Source organism: Geotrypetes seraphini, chromosome 2 (assembly GCF_902459505.1).
Source record: "Geotrypetes seraphini chromosome 2, aGeoSer1.1, whole genome shotgun sequence".
Taxonomy (NCBI): domain Eukaryota; kingdom Metazoa; phylum Chordata; class Amphibia; order Gymnophiona; family Dermophiidae; genus Geotrypetes; species Geotrypetes seraphini.
In genome coordinates, this window is record NC_047085.1 from 433,191,858 (window position 1) to 433,212,442 (window position 20,585).

Below are 20,585 nucleotides of genomic sequence, written 5' to 3' on the forward strand. Positions count from 1 at the left end.
TGGGCATGAGTGTGGTTTTGCCCAGAAGTTGCCTTAGGTGAGCTTAAGGGGCCCTAGGCATCTCCCTAGGGCTGCAATATAGCGGCATTAGAAAAGTTTCAAAGAAAAGCGACTAAGATCATAACGGGGATTGAACTCCTCTCGTATGAGGAAAGACTAAAGAGGTTAGGGCTCTTCAGTTTGGAAAAGAATCAGCTGAGGAAAGATATGATTAAAGTCTTCAAAATCCTGAGTGGTGTAGAACGGGTACAAGTGGATTGATTTTTTACTGACTGAAAATGTTTCAATTCCAATTTGTATGTTCTTTCTAAAATCTGTCTTAACTGGGGTAATTAGCACATGCTAACAGTTAATGCACTGCACTGCATTAACTTAATTTGGCACTATATTAATATTAACATTCCTTAATAGTTAATCCTAAATATGTTTTGTAAATAGGCTCTTTAGTTAGCTGGCTAGATCCTATGAAGATATTGCCCCTTCCTTTATGGCAGGAGAGTTGCTATTGCACAGACGTGATTCAAGGAGAGAATGAGGCCAAAATATTAGGTAGTCTGTGTTATGCATATCTAGGAGTAAAGTCTGTGCTTAATAGGATCAGAAAAGGGGAAAAGCACTAATCCATTATTAATTTATTTAAAGGACGATATGCTCTGCTGTTAAACCATGTGAAGAGATCCAATCCTCTAGTGTTTGCGTAAAACAAAAAGTTCAGCTTCCTATGCAGTAAACAAATTGCATGCAAATAATATGCACACAGAAAGCATGCACATAGAGGAGAATTCACCCAATCACTGTTGCAACACGCATACAGTTTACTGCACTGAGCATTAGCTGCAGAAAAATGTATATTTTACATAGAGATTGCATGCAGATTAGATTACGCTAAACACATTTTTCTATGTAGAAAATTGTAATTGGTATGATTTCTGTGGAGAATACTTTTACCAATATAGGTATGGAATAGCCATAAGCTGTGATAAGGTCAATATCACTTTGAATGCCTTCATTAGAGCCTGACTGAACCCAGGATCTGTTTGATGCCAAAACCGAATCTGTGACCAAAACTACCTGCTCAGTTTCGGCAGAAACTGAAACCGTAAATGAAACTGCCCCGTCTCTCCCCCACACCCAACCAAAAACTCCTGAGTCTACCTCCTGGTGGTGACACCCAACTCTAGCCTCCCCACACACGATCACTCTCCATCCCCCCATTGCATTTGACCACCCATAGGCCTTCCCCAGGCCTACCTTAGAAAGCTCTGGTGGTTTTGTGGCCTCTTCGGTGGCAGGAATTAACTCCATTTGTTCCTGCTCAGCAGCCACATAACAGCTGCTGATACTTCTTGCGGCAGTCTTGGCAGCCATTTTGTGATTGGAACCAGCACAGACAGAAATGAGTGGCACAGACATTTGTGACCAAAATGTGAACCCAGATCTTGATCTGGTTTTGGTGCCAAATCGAAAACCAAGACCAATATTCGGTCAGCCTTTAGTCTTCATATTGTAATAAAACTGCATGGGAGTTCAACTATTACCTGTGCACCACATCTGTCTCCAGTTAACCCAAGCAGTGCTGTCCTTTTTAAAATGTTCATTGCTGTGAGACCTTCTGATGACGGCATGATCACAAGTTGTCTGATCCTCCTCTTCCCTCTCTTCTTCTACATCATTGCTCTGGTCTCTGTTGTCCATTTCTCTGTCTCCTTTTTGTTCTTCTTTAGCTTTTCTAATTCTCAGATTATGGAAACAGTGCAACATACACACAAAAAAAGATCACAGGTAGCCCATGCTGGCAGAAGAGAGATTAAAAACGACACTAATGCTAGTCAAAGAAAAATGAGAGGTTACATTGCAGTTACATTTGGTTTAAACAGTACAAACTCATCTTGGTTTTAGGTTATTTGCTTATGTTAATGCAGCTCAGTTGGAGTGAGGGGCTATATAAAGTTGGCAAGACAGTAACATAAGATTCTATATATGATAATAGGTGAGAACTCTAGTGTCTCTGTTGAATCCTTTTGTGTCAGTCTAACATCTGAGTAAAATTTTATAAGATGACATCTAAATTTAGACACCAAAAACATGCCTATTTAGAGCCTATTCTATAAAGAAAAATCGGTGCATAAAGGGCTCTGAACACACCCATACTAACTTTCTCACTTTTCTTGGAGTCATTCTAATAAAAACACACGGAGAGTGCAGTTATTTACATATCCCTCTGTGAAATCTTGCCATTATAAGAAGTTCCTTGATAGAACCTTTCCTTTTCAGGCCGCCAACTTGAATACATGGCTCGATAAAATGATGTTAGAAGCTTCTTCTTATTTAAATTTTAGGAAATTGTTAAAGACTTATTTATTTAATAAGTTGATATCTTAACATTTTTCTCTTAACTTCATTATGTTTTTATCACTTGCATTTCTATCTATATGGCATGCTTTTCATTCTGATGTATTATTGAAATGTATGTAGCTCCTTGTATTTCACCAGGATATTTTTGATGGAATAGTATGTATTGTTTCCTGTGTTGTGAGCCGCTTAGAACCTCCCCGGTATGGCGGCATACAAATAAATTATTATTATTATTATTATTATTATATTAAGGTGCAAACTCAGCATAAATCTAGAGTTATTTTATGTTAATCAGGTTTTCTATTCCGTATTTACCTAATGTGACAAACCCAAGTCCGTTTTGGTTTTTATCTATGACAAACCCAAGTCCGGTTCGGGTTTTGTCCCAGAGATAGGGAAGAAATACACTATACCCCTATGCAAGAGAGCTGACCAAGTAGAATTACAGACTACAGAACTAGCTGACTACTGCTGGGACAGAGCGTTGGCAACAGATGAGGTATGGCAGGGAAAAGACAGGCTTGAAAGCTGTACACAATTTAAACCTGTCCCACACCCTGCCAGGGCTGGAAAGGAACCTGCACTTAGCCAGATGGAACAAGCCAGAGTGTGGAAGGCCCTTCCCCCACTTAGGCTAAGAGGGAGTGTCTCTCCATAGCTTAAAACGAGGCAATGCAGAACACTAGGGAGGCAAGCAGAGTGGAGGCAAGCAGGGGAGAACCTGGCTGAACTGTGAAAAATGGAAGCTGGCAGGAGCCTGAGAGGAAGGGAAATTTTCTCTCCCCAGCCTAAGGAGTCTAGGGAAACTGACTGCCAGATGGTAGATGCAGAGGAGCTGGCTTCTGCCTCTGAGAGTTGGGAACAAAACTCAGGGGAAGCCATGGACACACAGGAGAGTCTGGTAGGACCTGAGGCTTTTCCCATGGATATAGAAATGCAGTGAGAGATACGTCCTGTGTCTTTGCCTACAATCTCTGAGCCTCCAGAGTAGACAGTGTTTTTCTTTTGAAGGAGATTTGTATTTCTCTCCTTTTATATTGAACTTTAAGTTTGTGCCTGAGAGCTTTAATTTTGAGCCTAACAAATGTTTGGAGGTAAGCAGCTAGGCTGAGTAAAGTAAGCAGCTAGGCTGAGTAAAGTAGTTCCTCCCCCACAGCTGTGCATAATTGATCACAGTAACCTCTCAGCAGGGAAACGTTCTGAGAGCCCTGCACGTTCCCAGAGCCAAGGCTACCAAGGTAAAACTTCTCCACAGACTTGGCTGTGCTAAGTTTTCCTTATAAAACCTGTGCTTTTGAATGTTATGCCTACTTACAGAACAATAGTTTGGGGAAAGGTTGATCTGAAGATAAACCATGTGACATGCTTGCCTGCTTTTGTTGCTCAGTTTTTGTTTGGAGTTTTTTTTCTTCTGTGCTTTACATGTCCACGAACTGGCAGAGCTGCTTAGTAAATGTTCTAAACTTATATTCTTAAAACTACCTGCTCTGGTGAAGAGGACTGAGTTTCAGGATACTGAGACAGTCCAGAAGCAGGGGACTGAATTATAATGCTTTACTTACAAAACCTGGACACTGGATTTGAGTGTTTTGTCTCTGGATGAGAAGCTTATCTTTGCCAAAGGTGAATGGTGTGTTGTTGTTTTTTTTTTTTTAAACTGCTAAGCTGAAGCTTACACTTTTGCTTGGTGAAACCAATAACCATAATAAAGCTAAGATTTGATGCATTCTGACTTGGACTCTTCCCTTGCATGCCCTTATTAGGCTGATAATAAGCCAGGCAAAGTCTTGAAGGGTCCCTTGGTGATAAGGGACACGCCAGGCCAGAGAACTTTGTCACGATTCCGGGGACTTGCGACGCAGCTCAAGAGCGCGGGTGTGACACTATTCAGTTCCAAATCCTATTACATTATAAGAGGTTGGGTCTGGTACCCAAGAAGTTACAATGGACAGTTTGACATGGACATTCAATAGAATTGCTATTATAGGTAGATCAATACAGTTAGATCATAGTTACAAATACTGTACACAGTTACAAGTTCAAGTAGGTCAAAGTTGGCTCATCTTTATGTCCCAAGAGTTGCATTAGACAGTTTAGAAATGGGCTTTTACAATTACCATTTCAGTTACTTTAGGATTGGCTCACTGTCTTGGTACGGAAATGCTTTTAAAAGTTTTCTGAACCCGAGATAGTGGTCGCAAGATTGCAGTGTAAGTGGTAGTTGATTCCAGCATTATACTAATTGATATTGGATGGATAAGGTAATTTGCATGGTAGATTTTATATTGCATAGAAACGGAAACATGATGGCACTGAAAGGCCAAATGGCCCAATCAGTCTGCCCATCCACAGTAACCATTATCTCTTCCTCTCTCTAAGAGATTCCACGTGCCTATCTCAGGCTTTCTTGAATTCAGACACAGTCTCTGTCTCTACCACCTCTTCCCGGAGACTGTTCCATGCATCTACCACCCTTTCTGTAAAAGAGTATTTCCTTAGATTACTCCTGTGCCTATCATATGCCTAACTCTTAACTTCATTCTATACCGTCTTATTCCAGAGCTTCCTTTCAAATGAAAGAGACTTGACTCAAGCGCATTTATGGCACATAAGTATTTACACATCTCTATCATATCTCTCTTCTCCTGCCTTTCTTCTAAAGTATACAGATTGAGATCTTTGAGTCTGTCCCCATACGCCTTATGATGAAGACCACGCACCATTTTAGTAGCCTTCCTCTGGACTGACTCCATCCTTTTTATATCTGTTTGAAGGTGCGGTCTCCAGAATTGTACACAATATTCTAAATGAGGTCTCACCAGAGTCTTATACAGGGCATCAATATCTCCTTTTTCCTCCTTCTTCCTATGCAACATAGCATCCTTCTAGCTTTTGCTATCACCTTTTCAACCTGCTTGGCCACCTTAAGATCATCACATACAATCACACCCAAGTCCCACTCTTCTGATGTACACATAAGTTCTTCACCCCCTAAACCGTACCGTTGCCTCCGGTTTTTGTAGCCCAAGTGCACAATCTTGCATTTCTTAGTATTAAATTTTAGCTGCCAAATTTCAGACCATTCTTCAAGCTTTGCCAGGTCTTTCTTCATGTTATTTGCACCATCCGGGGAGTCTACTCTATTGCAACACCCACAGTCTTTTTCTCTCTTTCTGCTTTTGTATTGCATAACCAAATTTAACTTTCAGACAAGTTTCACTTTCAGACTTTTGAGAAGAAAACTATCTTGCTTTCATTGTAAACGATTCCATTTTGTAAATGCTGATTAAGCATACCACCCAAAAGCTATAAATCATAATCTATTATTCTACCCTGGCTGACTTCTATCAATCATTTTAATGCATAAAACATCAGTAAATTGACTTTAACAAAATAAACTTGCAAGCTCCGATGAATTCCATTTTATATGTGACATTTCTCATCTTCAAGGGCATGACTCAGTTATCTGACCTGTGGTTAGCTTAGTTCACTTCGTTTCTCCAACATCAGTCTTCTACAGTAATGCATGAGGAATTTTTCTTTTAATTTTACCTGTTGTGTACACAACGGCCTATCCTATCCCCTTTAATATTCCATATTTTCCTTAGCACTCTGGTTACTCTTATTCAATCCTTCAAAATCTCTACATAGAGCTATGCAGATGATATTCTTCAGCTTTATCAATATGATTCTGTTTTTTATTACTTCTGCTATTCATTATTTCTATAGCGCTACTATATTTTATACATTTGGTTATGCAATGTGCAGCGTTGCATCACTGACAGCTTATTCTCATGATTTATGCTGACATTTCATGTAATGGTATGTGTTACTTATGTTGCTTTTTTAACATTTCTCACTACATGCAGTCCCTTTCAATCCTTTTGGATCTTTCATTGATTAGTGCTGAGGTTGGTGCCATTCCTAATGGATTTTTCATAATTTCTTTTTAGGCTCTTGATTCACACTTTTCCAAGTTAGAATATGATTGACCTTTTTTTTTTTGGGGGGGGGGTGTTTTCTTTTTTCATTTTGTTTAATGAGCATACTTTTTAATCTATTTCAAATATTCCTGCGCTCATGGAGGGGCATAATCAAAACTTTGAAACGTCCAAAAACCATCCTAAATCGAAACTTGGACGTCCTAATAGTAAGGACGACCAAGTGCCGATAATCAAAGCTAACTTTCTGGATGTGCAGCAGCACTTCTAAGCTGCTGTATGTCCAGAGCTCAAAGGGACGTGTTGGGAGGTGTGTTATGGGCAGGAATTGGGGGAGCTTAAACCTGGAAATACTGCAGCTATAATCAAAGCTTTCCTACAGGGAACTTAGATGCCGGTAGTTAAACCTTTTTTTTAAGTTCTGTATAAGTGCCCCAAAGCTGCACAAACTGACCAAATGACCACTGGAGGGATTAAGGCATGATTTCCTCCTTACTCCCCCAGTGGTTGCGACCCCCTCCCACCATCCAGAGATGGGGGGAAAAAACATCATCTTGAAGGCTTTCCATCAGCTGATCACGGCAGAGGAATCCTTATCAGCTGAGTTGGTTTCCGGAATTCCTGCTTGCTCAGCTGATAGGGATTCCCCCTGCCAAGATCAGCTGTAGCCCTGTTGGACCATGCTATTACTGGCGATGAAACATGGGTGTCCCAATACGATCCTGAAACAAAGCATCAAAGTGCCCAATGGAAGTCAGCCAATTCTCCATGACCCAAAAAAATTCTGTCAGTCCAAATCACAAGTCAAAACGAAGTTGCATAAGTTAAGAGCACAAAGGGAACAAGATGATCAGAAAAATAAAATTGCCAGATAACAAAGGTAGTAAAAAGTTTTGAAATTTTACATCTGTTGTTTTTATATTTTGGACTGTTCAGGAAGAAAAGCAAAGTCTGGCATATTAGGGTTTTGTTTGTGCACAAAAGTACTTTTAGTTTGTGGATTTGTATTTGAAAAGGGTTTCTTCCCCCCCCCCCCTTCCACGTTTTCTGCATGTGTAACTGAGTTCAGGCATTCTGATGAGGATAGAAGTTCAGAAATTTAGGTTGGTGTTGTGGTCCCAAGTAGGAAGATATTTAACTTTTTGGACTCGAAACAGCCCCAACTGAAAAATTACTGAAGCCCACTGCACTAAATTGTTCAAAGTTGCACGCAAACTGTGAAAAATTGCAGGAAGACATTAGGAAATTGGAAGACTGGGCTTCCAAGTAGCAGATGAATTTTAATATGGACAAATGCAAAGTGATGCACATTGGGAATAATAACACAAATCATAGTTACCAGATGCTAGGGTCCATCTTGGATCTGGGTGTCATTGTAGAAATCTTCCACCTAATGTGTGGCAGCAGCTAAATAAGCAAACAAGATGCTAAGAATAAAGGGATGGTAAACATGACTAAGAATGTTATATTGCCTCTGTATACCTTCATGGTACGACCTCACCTTGAGTATTGTATTCAATTCTGGTCACCTTATCTAAAAAAAATATATATAGCAGAGCTAGAAAAGGTTCAAAGAAGAACAACCAAGATGAAAAAGGGGATGGAACTAATCACATTTGAGGAAAGACTAAAGGGTTTAGGACTCTTCAGCTGAAAAAGAGATGACTAAGAGGCGATATGCTTGAAGTCTACAAAATCCTGAGTGGTGTAGAACGTATACAAGTGGATTGATTTTTTACTCCATTAAAAATTACAAAGACTAGGGAATACTTGAAGTTACATGGAGATACTTTTAAAACCAATAGGAGGAAATATTTTTTCACTGAGAAAATAGTTAAGTCCTGGAACGCGTTGCTAAAAGATGTGGTAAAAGCAATTAATGTACAGTCATGTGAAAAAATTAGGACACCCCATGAAAAATTCAGTTCTTTCTTAAGAAATGTTCATATATTGATGTCAAATCTTTTTTTTTTCTTTTTATCTCTGGAAAATAAAGTGATGTAATTACAGGTAAATAGCAAAATATTTCCTTGATTTACTCACGAAACAAAAGATATCCACAAAAATGTGGACACCCCTACATATCCTCCCACTTAAAGGGCTCAAATCACACACAGATGTATCACATCAGGTGCATATGATTAGAACATCGTTACTCAGCATTTTGAAGGAGGTTTGTCCTACTTAAATCTCAGACATTTAGTTTGGTGTGCTCATGACTGCTGCAGTGAGAGTGAACACCATGATGAGATCAAAAGAGCTGTCTGAGACCTTCAGAAAGAAGATTGTAGCAGCTTATAAGTCTGGTAAGGGATTTAAAAAGATCTCGGAAGAATTTGACATTAGCCATTCCACGGTCCGGAAAATAGTGTACAAGTGGAGGACTTTCCAAACAATTGCCAACATGCCCAGGTCTGGCTGTCTAAGCAAGTTGACCCCCAGAGCAGACCGCAAGAAGCTAAAAGAAGTATCCAAAAACCCTAAAATGTCATCATGGGACCTACAGTAGGCTCTTGCTACTGTTGATGTTAAAGTGCATGCCTCTACAATCAGAAAGAGACTGCAAAAATTCAACTTGCATGGAAGGTGTACAAGGAGGAAACCTTTGCTCTCTAAGAGAAACATCAAGGCCAGACTAAAGTTTGCCAGAGAGAACGTAGACAAATACCAAGACTTCTGGAATAGTGTTCTATGGACATATGAGTCTAAAATGGAATTATTTGGACACCAGAAAAGAGGACATGTCTGGCATACACATTCCAGGAAAAGAACCTCATACCAACTGTGAAGTATGGAGATAGAAGTGTCATGGTTTGGAGATGCTTTGCTGCAGCTTACCATCATAGAATCCATCATGAATTCTACCTAGTATCAGAGAGTGCTTGAGGAAAATTAAAGATGAAGTGGAATTGGACCCTGCATAAGAACAGCCGCTGCTGGGTCAGACCAGTGGTCCATCGCGCCCAGCAGTCCGTTCGCGCGGCGGCCCCCAGGTCAAAGAGCAGTGCCCTAACCGAGACCATCCCTACCTGCCCTCAGGTCAAAGAGCAGTGCCCTAACCAAGACCAGCCCTACCTGCATTCGTTCTGGTTCAGCAGGAACTTGTCCAACCTTGTCTTGAATCACTGGAGGGTGTTTTCCCTTATAACAGACTCCGGAAGAGCATTCCAGTTCTCTACCACTCTCTGGGTGAAGAAGAACTTCCTTATGTTTGTACGGAATCTATCCCCTTTTAACTTTAGAGAGTGCCCTCTCATTCTCTCTACATTGGAGAGGGTGAACAACCTGTCTTTATCTACCAGGTCTATTCCCTTCATTGTCTTGAATGTTTTGATCATGTCCCCTCTCAGTCTCCTCTTTTCAAAGGAGAAGAGGCCCAGCTTCTCTAATCTCTCACTGTACGGCAACTCCTCCAACCCCTTAACCATTTTAGTCACTCTTCTCTGGACCCTTTCGAGTAGTACCGTGTCCTTCTTCATGTATGGTGACCATGGCCCAGTACAGCGGCATGATAACCTTCTCCGATCTGTTTGTGATCCTCTTTTTAATCATTCCTAGAATTCTGTTCGCCCTTTTCGCCAATGACCCAAAACATACCAGTACATCCACTGAGGACTGGCTGAAAACTAAGAAATGGAGAGTCTTGGAGTGGCTGAGTCAAAACCCTGATCTTAATCCCTTTGAGATTCTGTGGGGTGATTTTAAATGGGCTGTACATGCAAGAAACACCTCAAACATCTCACAGCTGAAAGAATTCTGCATTGAGGAGTGGGCCAAACTTTCCTCAGAATGGTAGATGGCTACAAGAAGTGTCTCACGCCTATGTGTTTAATGTTTTCCCTGACAGGCCAAGTTTATTTCTATCTGATAGACTGCCCTTGAGCTTGCTGGTGGAACCTTTTGCTGTCTTAGAGTGAATGATGATGGCTTGGTGTGATTTGAACCTGGGATCGATAAGTCTATTAGAATAGCTTAGTAAAAAAGCCTCAATATTATTAAACTAATAAAATGTAAAAAAACAAACAAAAAAACATATTAACCATGTTTAATTATATTTAATGTGATTTTTACAGGTAAGATTTTGGTATCAGTTATCCAAGGATTCCCAAATCTCTGTTTTTACGAGGACTGCTATACACAAAGATTTGCAGAGACAAAGTGACATAAGAGGGCCATCTCAAACTCAGTGGACAAAAGCCAATATTTTTCTAAAATCTGATTCTGAGAAGACTCAAAGACCTTTCCAGGTAAAATGTTAGGAAAAATCGACTCAGTGACAGTGCTGCATATTGCTATTCTACCTCCCATACTGTTTCAAATGAAAACACACTGCAACTTATTTATTGAATTGACAAGTAATTACTGATTTTCATATTCTGTGTTAGAAAAAAATGTGGTTCTGAAGCTCCACATATCTATGAAAAATTGCATAAACACATCTTTAGCACCTTTTTAAACGAGTTTATCATCTGATTTCCACAATACTTATCAAATTCACTGCAATATTTATAAGCTTTATTACAGTACACTCCACTTATGTGCATATTGGATAAGTGCATACTCTGCTTATCTGCACTACAGACTGCTGGTCCCATTTTTCTACCATTGATTTTAATGAATAATCACTGATTAAGCACACCAGCTGTAAGCATATGCTCTGCTTATATACACACACTTGACTGATCCTGTTTACATACAAGAGGAACCCGAACTATAGCTATATGATACTGGGTTCTATGTTAGGAGTCATTGCTCAGGAAAAGGATCTAGGTATCTTCATTGAAGATACGTTGAAACCCTAAGCTCAATGTGTGTTGGCGGCAGTGGCTAAGAAAGCAAATAGAATGTTAGGAATTATCAGGAAAGGAATGGAAAACAAAGATGAAAATGTTATAATGCCCTTGTATTGCTGTATGGTATGGCTACAACTTGAATCATGCGTGCAGTTCTGGTTGCCATATCTAATCTAATCCACAATTTATTAATTGCACTATACCAAAAAAGTTCAAGGTGATTTACATTCAAAGAAGCCGTAAAATCTACAGGAAAATATAAAAGCAATCAATATTAAAAAATCATCATAACACGAATATTAAAACAAGTCATTTAAAAAAGTATTTAAATGTTTTCAAAACCTTAAGCAATTGATATCAGTCCTAATGTATCTCAAAAAAGATATAGCGGAATTAAAAAAGGTACAGAGAAGGGCGATGAACATGATAAAAAGTTTGGGATGACTTCCCTATGAGGAGAGGCTGAAGTGTCTAGGGCTCGTTAGCTTGGAGAAGAGACAGCTGAGGGGTGATTTGATAGAGGTCTATAAAATACTGAGTGGAGTGGAAAGGGTAGATGTGAATCGCTTGTTCACTCTTTCCAAAAATACTAGGACTAGGGGGCATGTGATGAAGCTACTAAGTAGTAGATTTAAAACAAACCAAAGAAAATATTTCTTCACTCAATGTGTAATTAATCTCTGGAATTCGTTGCCGGGGAATGTGGTGAAATCAGTTAGCTTAGTGGGGTTTAAAAAAAGGCTTGGATAAATTCCTAAAAGGGAAGTCCATAGGCCATTATTGAGATGGCTTGAGGAAATCCACTGCTTATTCTTAGGATAAACAGCATAAAATTTGTTTTATTACTTGGAATCTAGCTAGGTACTTGGGACCTGGGTTAGCCACTCTTAGAAACAGAATACTGGGCTTGACTGACTTTCAGGCTGTCCCAGTATGGCAATTCTTATGTTTTATGTGCAGATAGGTCGTTCAACTGCCCAGCATACTAAGAACATATGAATTGCTGCTGCTGGTCAGACCAGTGCTCACGCGGCAGCCCTCTGGTCAAAGGCCAGTGCCCTGAGACTGAGACTAGCCCTACCAGCATACGTCTTTGTTCAGCAGGAACTTGTCTGACTTTGTCTTGAATCCCTGGAGGGTGTTTTCCCCTATGACAGACTCCAGAATAGTGTTCCACTCTGGGTGAAGAAGAACTTCCTTATGTTTGTACAGAATCTGTCCCCTTTCAACGTTAGAGAGTGCCTTCTCGTTCTCCCTACCTTGGAGAGGGTGAACAACCTTTCCTTATCTACTAAGTCTATTCCCTTCAGTACCTTGAATGTTTCGATCATGTCCCCTCTCAATCTCCTCTGTTTGAGGGAGAAGAAGCCCAGTTTCGCTAATCTTTCGCTGTATGGCAGCTCCTCAAACCCCTTAACCCTTTCAGGACCATAAGGATCGTAGGCCAATTTTTGTGGTTTTGACGACATTTTTATGGTAAAAAGGGCTTGCAGATGCCAAAAAATTGATTTTTTTTTGTGAAATATCATTATTTTTATTTTAAAAAATCACACTTCCGCCTTATGGACAGTGTGGCAAGTGAATCTTCTCGTCAATCTAGCAACGACGCTAATGAATGAATGTCGGAACCAGTTTGTTTACATAAAGGCAGTATCATATGGAATCCGTACATATCAAATTTAGAACTGTAGACTATCCCAATCAAAATTTATAGGATTTTAAAGTTATGGGACAAATATGTCCCTTGGTCCTGAAAGGGTTAACCATCTTAGTCGCTCTTCTCTGGACTCTTTCGAGTAGTACCGTGTCCTTCTTTATGTACGGCGACCAGTGCTAAATGCAGTACCCCAGGTGAGGGCACACCATGGCCCGGTACAGCGGCATGATAACCTTCTCCGATCAGTTCGTGATTCCCTTCTTTATCATTCCTAACATTCTGTTCACCCTTTTCGCCGTCCCGTCCTTTCATTGGTATGTTATCCTATTAATTAATATATGTCACTACACTGGCTTGATTACATTTATGTGTGATTAGTCTGACTTATGTTTTTATAAAATTATCTGCTGTCCTATTAATATATAAATGGCACTACATTGACTATGTGAATAGTAACAGTTCATATGGGCCACATCAGTTATTTGCAAGTTGAACTTTGGTCCTGACACCATGCATTTAACCAGAGTGTACTTATTCCTTTGCTGATGTGCAGATTCTCTCACATGGCATCACTAACACCTGGAACTGGGTAGGTAACGCATACATTAAGAGCAAGAAATGAAAAATGCCTGACTAAACTTATATTACCATAGCTCCTCATTTTGCTATGATAGAAACAAATTATATAGCCTTGTTTCATACCAAGCAAAAGAAAAGCAAGAAAAAAAGGAAGATGAATCTTAGGAGGTTAAAGATAAAATCTGGCATATATGCAGAAATAGTAAATGGATCTCTCATAAGCAGTGTATACTTTGCCTTCTCCTCACGCCCTTATCTACATTATTGCACATCCTTATGGCAAGACCATTATGGACAAAAAAATCTCTGATTTTGAATAGTCAAATGCTTTATTTTGCATACCAAAGCATTTTTTCATAGTTAATCTATTGCACAACAGTGAGAAAATTATCCAAAGAAGGAGGGTTAGACACAGTGGAACTGAATAAAACTTGACATCTAGATTGCACATGACAGCCATCTTCAATCAAATGCCATTCCTGAAGTGACATATCACAGAATCACTTCTCCTTCATGAACAGTACAGCTATACTGGATATGCTCAGAAATAGATAATTCTGGCATCCAGAAAGCAGTTCATAAATCTGAATATAAAAAGGCAAACTAATATCACTTATATTTTGTCTCCTATGAAAGGAGCCGTTACTTACTATGGTATTAGGCATTTAGCCACTTAAAGCATGTATACGCTAAAGAGCATTCACATAATTTCTTGTATTTAACATGCTTAATTCACCTAAACTTGGGTGTTACCCAGATCCAGATATAGAGTTCATTATTACATATGTATTAGCGTAACCAGATAGTAACATAAGAGTATCACAAAACTGCCATTAGAAGTCATGGCAGCCAATTTGAACTCAGAGCCACCATGGGCAGAAGAAAGCAGGAATAACCTCACCTGCCCCCTCCGTTTTCCTCCAAGTCCATCTCTCCCTATCCCCCTTCTACCCCTCTCTGCCATCTCTCCCTCTCTCCCTTCTAGTCCCTCTTTCACAGAAACATAGAAACTGATGGCAGAAAAGGGCCATGGCCCATTCAGTCTGCCCACACTAATGACCCACCCCTACCTTCCCCTATGTAGAGATCCCACGTACCAATCCCATTTTGTCTTAAAATCTGGTACGCTGCTGGCCTCAATTACTTGTAGTGGAAGATTATTCCAGCGATCAACTACCATTTCGGTGAAGAAATATTTTCTGGTGTCACCATGAAATTTCCCACCCCTGAGTTTCAACAGATGCCCTCTTGTTGATGTGGGACCTTTGAGAAAGAAGATGTCCTCTTCCACCTCGATACGGCCCGTGAAATATTTGAACGTCTCTATCATGTCACCCCTCTCTCTGCGTTCCTCGAGTGAGTATAGCTGCAATTTATCCAGCCGTTCCTCATTCGGGAGATCCCTGAGACCTGAGATCATCCGGGTGGCCATTCGCTGAACCGACTCAACTCTCAGCACATCTTTGCGATAATGTGGCCTCCAGAATTGTACACAGTATTCCAGATGTGGTCTCACCATGGATCTGTACAATGGCATTATGACCTCGGGCTTACGGCTGACGAAACCTCTACGGATACAACCTATGATTTGTCTAGCCTTGGATGAAGCTTTCTCCACTTGATTGGTAATCTTCATGTCTTTACTAATGATCATCCCCAAGTCATGTTCTACTATAATCCGTGCTAGGGTCTCATCATTTAGGGTGTAAGTCTTGCATGGATTTTTGCTGCCAAGGTGCATGACCTTGCATTTTTTGGCATTGAAACTTAGTTGCCAGGTCCTGGACCAATGCTCCAGCAGGAGTAGGTCATGCGTCATACTGTCGGGCTTTTGTCAGGCACTGTGCTTTTGTCTGTTGTGCTCTTGCCTACTACATTGCATAGTTTGGTGTCATTGGCAAATAACATAATTTTACCTTGAAGCCCCTTAGCCAAGTCTCTTACGAAGATGTTGAATAGGATCGGGCCCAGGACCGAGCCCTGCGGCACTCCGCTGATCAACTCCATCATTTCAGAGGGGCTGCCGTTCACCACCACCCTCTGAAGTCTACCTCCAAGCCAGTCCCTAACCCATGCAGTCAATGTGTCACCTAATCCCATCGAACTCATCTTGTTCAATAACCTGTGGTGTGGGACACTGTCGAATGCTTTGCTGAAGTCCAAGTACATGATGTCTAGGGACACCCCCATATCCAGCTTCCATGTTACCCAGTCAAAGAAGTTGATAGATTGGATTGACAGGACCTTCCCTTTATAAATCCATGTTGATGGGGATCAGGTAGATTCTCCTCGTCCAGATCGTGTTCAATTGGCGTTTGATTAGAGCAGTGATTCCCAACCCTGTCCTGGAGGAACACCAGGCCAATCGGGTTTTCAGGCTAGCCCTAATGAATATGCATGAGAGAGATTTGCATATGATGGAAGTGATAGGCATGCAAATTTGCTTCATGCATATTCATTAGGGCTAGCCTGAAAACCCAATTGGCCTGGTGTTCCTCCAGGACAGGATTGGGAACCACTGGATTAGAGCTTCCATTATTTTGCTCACTATCGAAGTGAGACTCACCGGTCTGTAGTTCGCAGCCTCTGTTCTGCATCCTTTTTTGTGGAGTGGAGTGACGTTAGCCGTTTTCCAGTCCAACGGGACTCTTCCTGTACTTAGGGAAAGATTGAAGAGCACGGACAACGGTTCTGCCAAGACATCACTTAACTCCCTGAGCACCCTGGGGTGTAGTTTGTCTGGCCCCATAGCTTCAAGTTTAAGTTTCAAGTTTAATAATGATTTGATTTATCGCTTAATCCAAATTCTAAGCGATTAACATATTGATAAAATTACAATGTAAGGGGAATAATACAATAAATAAGACTGACAAAATTATTAACAAATTTGATAAGACAAGAAACATAAGGGAGGAGATGGGAAAGAATTACAATATATTTAAAAGATAAAGAGACAAATAAGGAGGGCACATAAGGAAAGGGGGAAAGAAAAAAAAAATATATAAAAAATATAAAACCCCTTTTTTTTTTTTTTTTTTCTTCTTCTTTTTCTTTTAAATTTAAATTTACTTCAATAAAAGTTTGGAAAGAAAAAATGATATCGATTCAAAGACAAAATGATTAATTTATAAAGGCATCTTTAAAGAGAAAACTCTTCAGTTTACCTTTAAATTTTTCTATATTGGTTTCTTCCCTTAAATGATTAGGGAGAGAATTCCAGGTTTGGGGAGCTGTAACTGAAAAAATTAACTGTCGTCGGGTATTTATAATTTTAAGGGAAGGAATCGTTAGTAGATGTTATTCAGCGGATCTTAATGTTCTATTGGCGGTGTATGGGATCAATAACTTGTAAATAAAAGCTGGGGTTTTAAAGAGAAGAGATTTAAATGTAAGCAGACATAGTTTATATGTTACCCGATGTGTAACTGGAAGCCAATGGGCTTCCCTAAGAAGCGGTGTTACGTGGTCGAACTTCTTTGCTTTAAAAATGAGTTTAATGGATGTATTTTGAATGATCTGTAGACGTTTGATTTCCTTTTGAGCTATCCCGTTATACAGAGCATTACAGTAATCTATTTTGGAAATAACGAGAGAGTGGATAAGAGTTTTGAGAGACTTAGCACAAAGAAATTGGGAAACAGAACGAATTTGTCGGAGTTAGCTTTGTTAACCTTGAGTTTTAATAGCTCACAGAAGACACTGCCGGGCATAAACTCGAAATTTTGAAATGGGTCTACCGAGCTTTCCCTTGTCTGCAGCTGAGGGCCGGATCCCGGTGCCTCGCAGGTGAAGACAGAGCAGAAGTATTCATTTAAAAGTTTAGGTTTATCGGAGTCCGATTCTGCATAGTTCCTGTCTGGTTTCCTAAGGCGTACTATCCCATCTGCGTTTCTGTTTCTGTCCTTCCCATCCACCTCCCAAATCTAACATATCTCCCTCCCTCACCCCATTCCTGAATCTATCTTTCGCTCCTTTACTCACCTGAGTCCAACATCTATCCCTTCTCCCACTCCCTCCCCCAAATCCAATATCTTTCCCTTTCTACCTTCTAACCCTCCCCCAAAATGGACATGATTCAGGAAGGGCCTTCTTTCTACGGTCCCCCTGAGTCCTATATCTATCTTCAGGCGGCACTGTTGAGGGACGGCATCTTGTTGCTGGCCAGCCTACCTGCTGGCTTGCTCTCTTTGCCGCACCCCTTCATGGCATCTATTCCTTTCACCTTTCTACCCCCAATTGACATTTTTCCAATTTTTCCCCCACAACCCCCCACATTTCCCTTTAATTTGTTGTAAAAGTTGTTGGGCAGCAGTAGCAATTCACAGAGGGGCCTTAGGTGCCTGGGCCAATGAGGCCTTAGGCCATTCCCAGTGCATCCCAGGATCCCAGAATACACCAAGAGGGGAAGACCCGCCATTCTGTGGAGGCAGGCCTGCTGTCCGGACAGAGTAAACATCCCTCCAGCCGGCCTACAATAAATAGGTACTGATAGGGTCAGGGTGGACTTGTGGGGTGGGGGTGGGGGGCATGATCTTCAGGGGGTTAGTGGGTTTCTGGTAGGAGGGACTGGGCATCCCTCCTGCTGGTGATCTTAAGGGGGGGGGGGGTGGCGGCAGGAGGGAGTGAGCATCCCTCCTGCCATGGGATGTCTCAGGGGGATGGCGGCAGTTGGAAATGCACATCCCTCCTGCCGGGGGATGTATTGGGGTGGTTGCAGTAGGAGGAATTTGGCATTCCTCCTGCCGTAGACATTTGGAAGTTCCAGCAGGAAGGAGTGGGTATCCCTCCTGCCAGTCATCTTCACCGGGGGAGGGGGGAGATGGATGGGTTCTATGCTGCGGCCAACAAACTGATCGCGGCAGAGAGATTCCCTTGCTCAGCAGCAATGCGATTCTCTAACTGGCACCTGTGATATGGATGTCATCTCAGGGAAAAAAATGTTTCCCTCTGCATCCTGGAAACGACAGAATGCAAATGTATATGACAGCCCATACTCTCTTATGAGACCAAAAAGAAACTGTTAAGATACTGGGGGAGGGGGGATTTGAACCCATGACCTATGGAAGATGGAAGAAGTGTCTTTAACCTCCTAAGGTATCATCACACAATGTAGGAACCCCTACCTAAAAAAATATCTCCTGTGGCTCAGTGATTAAAGGCTCTTCTTCCATCTTCCCAATGTGGTTGGTTCAAATCCCTAGTATGGTCAGGAACCCCAGCAATTATTCCTATTATTTTTTAGTGTCATTCTGCCATCTAGGTGCATATTGATGATGTCACAACGATGTCAAGATTGTGCATCAGACATGCCAACTTGCTCTGAACCACAGCCATTTTGAGTAGGGATTCTCTTCTTATTTTCTTAGCCTTTTAGGAATGAGGTTTAGTATGTTTCTATGTTTCATGTGCTTTGCTTGAGTAATGCATTATTAAACATCTTTTTCTTTTATTATCAAAAGGGAGTCCTCTATACCCCCCAAAATAGAAGGTTTACTATGCAATATATGTACCGTATTTTCACGCAAATAACACGCACCCGTATAAAACGCGCACACGTGTATAGCGCGCAGAAATCACGATGATAAGCACAAAAACTTTGGTATAACGCGCTCACGATTATACCGCGCATGCTGCCCGACTCTCCGTTCACCCCCCTGACTTCCGTGCACTGCCCCGCCTCTCCGTGCGCTGTCCCGACTCTCCGTTCACCCCCCCTGACTTTCGTGCACTGCCCCGACTTTCCGTGCGCTGTCCCGACTCTCCGTTCACCCCCCCTGACTTCCGTGCACTGTCCCCCCTTGAAGGTCTGTCCCCATCCTGAAAGCCTGATGCCCCCCCCCCCCGACGTCCGATACATCCCTCCCCCCGAAGGACCGCCGATTCCCCAACAATATCGGGCCAGGAGGGAGCCCAAATCCTCCTGGCCACGGCGACCCCCTAACCCCACCCCGCACTACATTACGGGCAGGAGGGATCCCAGGCCCTCCTGCCCTCGACGCAAACCCCCCTCCCCCCAACGACCGCCCCCCCAGCCGACCCGCGACCACCCTGGCGACCCCCACGACCCCCCCACCCCCCTTCCCCGTACCTTTGGTAGTTGGGCCAGAAGGGAGCCCAAACCCTCCTGGCCACGGCGACCCCCTAACCCCACCCCGCACTACATTACGGGCAGGAGGGATCCCAGGCCCTCCTGCCCTCGACGCAAACCCCCCCCCCCCCCAACGACCGCCCCCCCCAAGAACCTCCGACCGCCCCCCCAGCCGACCCGCAACCCCCCTGGCGACCCCCACGACCCCCCCCACCCCCCTTCCCCGTACCTTTGGTAGTTGGCCGGACAGACGGGAGCCAAACCCGCCTGTCCGGCAGGCAGCCAACGAAGGAATGAGGCCGGATTGGCCCATCCATCCTAAAGCTCCGCCTACTGGTGGGGCCTAAGGCGCGTGGGCCAATCAGAATAGGCCCTGGAGCCTTAGGTCCCACCTGGGGGCGCGGCCTGAGGCACATGGTCGGGTTGGGCCCATGTGCCTCAGGCCGCGCCCCCAGGTGGGACCTAAGGCTCCAGGGCCTATTCTGATTGGCCCACGCGCCTTAGGCCCCACCAGTAGGCGGAGCTTTAGGATGGATGGGCCAATCCGGCCTCATTCCTTCGTTGGCTGCCTGCCGGACAGGCGGGTTTGGCTCCCGTCTGTCCGGCCAACTACCAAAGGTACGGGGAAGGGGGGTGGGGGGGTCGTGGGGGTCGCCAGGGGGATCGCGGGTCGGCTGGGGGGCGGTCGGAGGTTCTTGGGGGGGGACGGTCGTTGGGGGGGAGGGGGGTTTGCGTCGAGGGCAGGAGGGCCTGGGATCCCTCCTGCCCGTAATGTAGTGCGGGGTGGGGTTAGGGGGTCGCCGTGGCCAGGAGGGTTTGGGCTCCCTTCTGGCCCGATATTGTCGGGAAGTCGGCGGTCCTTCGGGGTGGGGGTGCGAGTGGTCCTGCCGGGGGGGGGGATGTATCGGACGTCGGGGAGTCGGCCGGGCAAGAGGGCTTGGGCTCCCTCTTGCTCCGATCGTGGGTGCGGGTGGGAGCGCGTGCGAGCGGTCGTTCGGGGTGGGGGTGCGAGTGGTCCTGCCGGGGGGGGGGATGTATCGGACGTCGGGGAGTCGGCCGGGCAAGAGGGCTTGGGCTCCCTCTTGCTCCGATCGTGGATGCGGGTGCGGGTGGGAGCGCGTGCGAGTGGTCGTTCGGGGTGGGGGTGCGAGTGGTCCTGCTGGGAGGGTGAA

At 43.1% G+C, this 20,585-nt stretch overlaps 1 protein-coding gene across 1 annotated transcript in view; it reads left to right on the top strand.

Moving 5' to 3' along the window:
* The window catches only part of MALRD1 (MAM and LDL receptor class A domain containing 1), a gene marked incomplete at its 3' end in the record, with an annotated part of 701,795 nt that overhangs the window by 136,535 nt on the left and 544,675 nt on the right, over window positions 1-20,585 (top strand). Inside the window, exon 15 of the mRNA XM_033932884.1 lies at window positions 10,370-10,543. Within this exon, the coding sequence (XP_033788775.1) occupies window positions 10,370-10,543 (174 nt within the window). The remainder of the gene's footprint in view (window positions 1-10,369; window positions 10,544-20,585) is intronic.